We start from the raw sequence: 4613 nt of genomic DNA, 5'->3' as shown, positions 1-4613 counted from the left end.
TCCATTTCAACAGTAAAATGTTCGTTTCGTAAGTGAATTCTTGTAATGTTCCACTTCAGCAGTAAAATGTTCGTTTTCATTTTCGTAAATGTTTTATTTTGCATTGTGGGAGCACATTTCTCACTGTTCATGGGAGCACAATTCACAAATTACTTAGGTTGTTTTACTACACATGATCCATATATAACAAAAAAAATAGTAAATGCATTGTATAAAATTTGATCCCACGACCTCAAGTTTACCTTTGACATTATTTATGGCACGCGCTGTAATAGGCCAATAGTTTGTGGTATTTTGACTACTAGTCAAAGTTTGTGGTGTTTGGTGCACCCAAGCCATAATATGTGGTGTTGAGGCCAATTTTGTCATTTTTAAATGCATGAGAAATTGATTTCCATTTATAGCCAAATATGATAAAAAATCATTATAAACATTCGACTAGTTACATAAATACTCCTAATATGGTTAGACTCTTTGATAAATTTTACTAGAGCTCTTACTTTTTAGTTTTAAAAACTAAATCAAGATCAAATTGGTTTGGGATCAACATCAGCAAATAATACTCATAAGTCATAACTAATAAAATACTAGATGCAACGATAGGACGCAAAGGTTCTCCTAATAAGGAATGATTTCCCGTAGATTCATGGAGTATAAGAGAGTTTATCCCTCCGAATCCTAGATGTAAATATTATTGATTTCAATATTCACACGAGCCAGATTTTGAAGACTGAAAATCTCATATTCATAATAAAACAATTAGATTTATGACAATTGCTTCTGGATTCCACACCTGTTGTGTTGGTTCTTTGATAAGTTCATGCTGTTCTATGTTCTATCCAACAGGCATTTTTAAGAGAACACACGACATGATCGCAATTCACAACACATCATCTGCTTCTCGACGTATCATAATCCAAAGGAAATAAAAAGATTTTCTCACAATGTGAGACGCATTTCGGAAGCAGATGATGGAATTACATGTACAGAACTAATGAAGAAGGAGAATAGACAACGAAAATTGCCATCTTTATGGACTGGCAAGTATTCTGGTTGATTTCTTTAGGAAGCTGCAGATTTACTAAAGTGGAGTATTGATTTAAGAATCTATTTCACTTGATATTAGTGTTAAACTAAAGATAATTTCCATATATCTTACATTTTGGGTTGTACAATAACTACAAACAATCATCTGTCAGCCTAAGATCGAGCAAATATCAATCTTTAATCACAGTTAGAAAACTCTGAACTGCGTAATTTGAAAGCAGCTAGAGCAGCAACATCTTTCTCAAGCTTTGCCACTCGAGCCAACAGTTCACTCGACATGCCACTGGCATTATCCTCAACTTCTGTATCAGTTACATCAGGAGTGTTTCTCGGGCTAGTTCCTTTCCTGGTAATGTGACTAGCAGCATCTGATCTTAGGGAAGCAACTTTTTCAGTTTGTTTCTTTTCCTGAAGTGGTTTTCCTTCATTTCCAGTGGAAGCATAACTTTCTATCTGGTCAAGAGTTCCCCCACTCCCAGCAATTGGTTGAAGTCTCATAGCTAACGGCACATGATCTATGTCAAGAGAATTAGAAGCCACACGTTTTCGCTTAAGGGTTCCCCCACTCCTAGCAATTGATTGAAGTCTCAAAGCTAACGGTACATGATCTATGTCAAGAGAATCAAATACCACATGTTTTTTAGCCATTGGAATCCCTTTTCCACCATTTGGGTCAGAAGATCCTTTAATCTTAATTCGAGGAGACTTTATAGCAGCTGATGTCTGTCCTCTTATTGTTTCATTTCTCGGAGCAACTTTCTTAAGCATTGCATTAGAGCATGATCTCAAAGCTAATGGAAGATGATCAAAATCCCTTGAACCATTATCATCTTTATCACCCTTGTTTTCACAACTGTCAAGCATAAGCTGAGGAGAAGCACATGAACTCTTGCCTTCCATACCAGGTCTACATTTCCCACTTTCCTGTCCCCCAACCGATCTTTTACTGCTGCCTTTTCCCCTCTTCGTCTTTAAGAAATCACGAACTGCTTCTTCATGACGGAAAATGAAGTCTTTCCACCAATTATAGTAACTTCTAGACACCCCGGGTTCAAAAGTTCTAGATGGTATATACAAACCCATTTTATCCCACTCAGCAGCAGAAACTCTAAATTCCCCTGGAATGTCTTGATCATACCCAAATTGCATAGCTACCCTATGTGGTTGATACTTCTCCTTACAACTGTTTCCAAGTCCATCTATCCTACACGGATACAAAAACCGAGCAAACGACAACTTACAATCATCCAAAACTGCACAATTAGAGATCAACTGTTCTGTTTCTTGATAAAATGGAAGATGATCCCAGTTCTCCAAATCACTAGCATACGGCCGCCATCGAAAACCCTTACCCACCTTAAGTCTTTCCCTTACATGTTCAAGAGTAACCTCAAATTCTACATTGTCCCACCTAGCAACCCTAGGATCCCCTGATCCTAAAGGTTTTGCCAAACTTGCTCCAAATTCAGGAAATCTCTCAACTACCCAAAGTTGAACAATCTTAAACAAACCAACAACATTACACTTTGAATCCAAAGGAAGATCAATAACATTATTAGTCAATAATGTCAATTCATTATATAATTTTGCAAGAACAACAGGAGCAAGAGCAATTGGAGTGCCTTGAGATAAATGAATTGCAATAGAAAATACATAACTACCAATTACACTCTCAAATTGATCAGGTAAAACAAACCTTGAAAGCCATAAAGAAAGAAAAGCAACATGTTCAAACTCACCTTCTTCATGTTCAATTTCACCTTCTTCTTCTTCTTCCATGAAATGTTTAATCCAAGCTGAATGAGTAACCTCTCTCTCTCCTCCACTCTTTTCAGAAATTTCCCATATTGCCCTTCTTAAACCACCATGAATTTTCACAGAATTTTCTTCAATGGGTTTGTTTAAACACTCACCAATTACAGGTAAACCACCAAGAATCATGACATCTTCAAGGGTAATTGTGGCTTCACCCCATGGAAATATGAAAGAATTAGTCTTTGGACACCAAAATTCACAAACACCAAGAATTAAATCTTTGTTACAGGGGATTTTATGACAAGAAGCCTGAATTCCATCAATAATACCAGAATGATACCAAGTTGTAGCATGATTTGTTACTAAAGAATTGAACCATTTTGTCCAATTTTTCCGGGGTTCTTTCCAACCAGTGAAGTGCACATTTAAAGGCCATTTTTGAAGGTTTCGATGGGTGAAAATGTCAGAAATTAAAGTGGTTTTGGGAAATTCGGACATATTATTGATATTTCTTGCATTGGGTTTGAGAAATCTTGCCTTTCTGATGGTGGGGTTTCCATCTTTTGGGTTAATTATTTCTGTTGTTCTTGATTCGTACATGGAATTGATTATTGATGGAAGTTCTTTGCCTATTTCATGGAAGTTGAAACTTGGAGGAGATGGGTCCACTAAAAAGAATGAAAAGTTGGAGACTTTGGAGTTTGGAGACTAGAGAGTAGAGGCTAGAGTTGAGTACTTGAGTTGAGGCTATATTCTGAACCTGTTGGAGCTTATTAGCTAAATTTAGCTTAAGCATACGTCGAGCATTACTTGTCCAAAAAGAAAAAAACCTACTTACTTAATCATGGTGCCGATGGTGGTGGTGTTGTTAGAGCTTAGAAACAATAATTTGAATTCTTTTCCCCAAAATATTGATTGGAAAAAGAAACTATCACTTTGCTCTATATTCATAAATAATTCCTTGGTATTGTAAAATCTATACTAATATATTAAAAGGCGTGCCTAAATCAGGAACGGTGTCATGTGACGCTCTCCTTAAGGGCATTATACTCCATGTCATTCATAACAATAAAAAAAATTAGAAATTGCATAGTTTAGGCTTTGATCCTGCAACCTCAAGAACACAAATTAAAGTCTTAACCACTAGACCAAATAACATTTAGTGTTATCATCTTAAATTACAATATTAATAAATTGAAATTTTTTCTTACCCGGGGCGTAGCCCGGGCCTAATAACTAGTTCTATTCTTTTAAAAGTCGTGGAGATAAACCGCTAACTCAGGACATGTTTGTTATATCGTTTTTTCGCTTTTATTTTTTTTGAAGCTAAAAACAAAAATATGGAAACAAGAAAATGTATACGAGCTCGTTCGGCATCAATGTGGTTTTTAGGTTTTTGATTTTTTGTATTCAAAAGTCATATGATATGTCCTATAATGGATCAAAAATTAGTCAAACTTATTAGAAACATGATAATTTTGAAAACGAAAACCACTTTTTCTAGTTCCCTTTTTTTGCTTTTAGTTTTCAGAAAAACTGAAAACAAAAAACAAAAATGATAACGTACGAGTCCGTAGTTTCTAGCTTTCAGTTATCAATTTTCGTAATTAAGATGTTTAATATAACTATGACTAATTTAAAGGTCATTATATACACATTATATCATACGACTTATACATTCACAAAACTAAAAATCGCAAACTGATAGCGATTACGAACAAGCCGTCATTTAGCGATTTTGACTTTAAAGAGTTGTTATGGATATTTGATTCCAGTCTCAATGTATAGATTTTTTATATGTCAAATATGAA

The 4613-nt window shown here is 35.2% G+C and overlaps 1 protein-coding gene across 1 annotated transcript; it reads right to left on the bottom strand.

Moving 5' to 3' along the window:
* Positions 1-1077: 1077 nt before the first annotated feature.
* On the bottom strand, positions 1078-3529 carry LOC104907020 (hypothetical protein). Its single transcript, XM_010695869.3, has one exon. The coding sequence runs from the start codon at positions 3400-3402 to the stop codon at positions 1225-1227; it is 2178 nt and encodes a 725-aa protein (XP_010694171.2). The 5' UTR covers positions 3403-3529; the 3' UTR covers positions 1078-1224.
* Positions 3530-4613: the final 1084 nt, after the last annotated feature.

This window comes from Beta vulgaris, chromosome 4 (genome assembly GCF_026745355.1).
Source record: "Beta vulgaris subsp. vulgaris cultivar EL10 chromosome 4, EL10.2, whole genome shotgun sequence".
NCBI classification, from domain to species: Eukaryota; Viridiplantae; Streptophyta; class Magnoliopsida; order Caryophyllales; family Amaranthaceae; genus Beta; species Beta vulgaris.
Note: the sequence above shows the minus strand (reverse complement) of the source record. Positions and strands in the feature narration are given on the sequence as shown.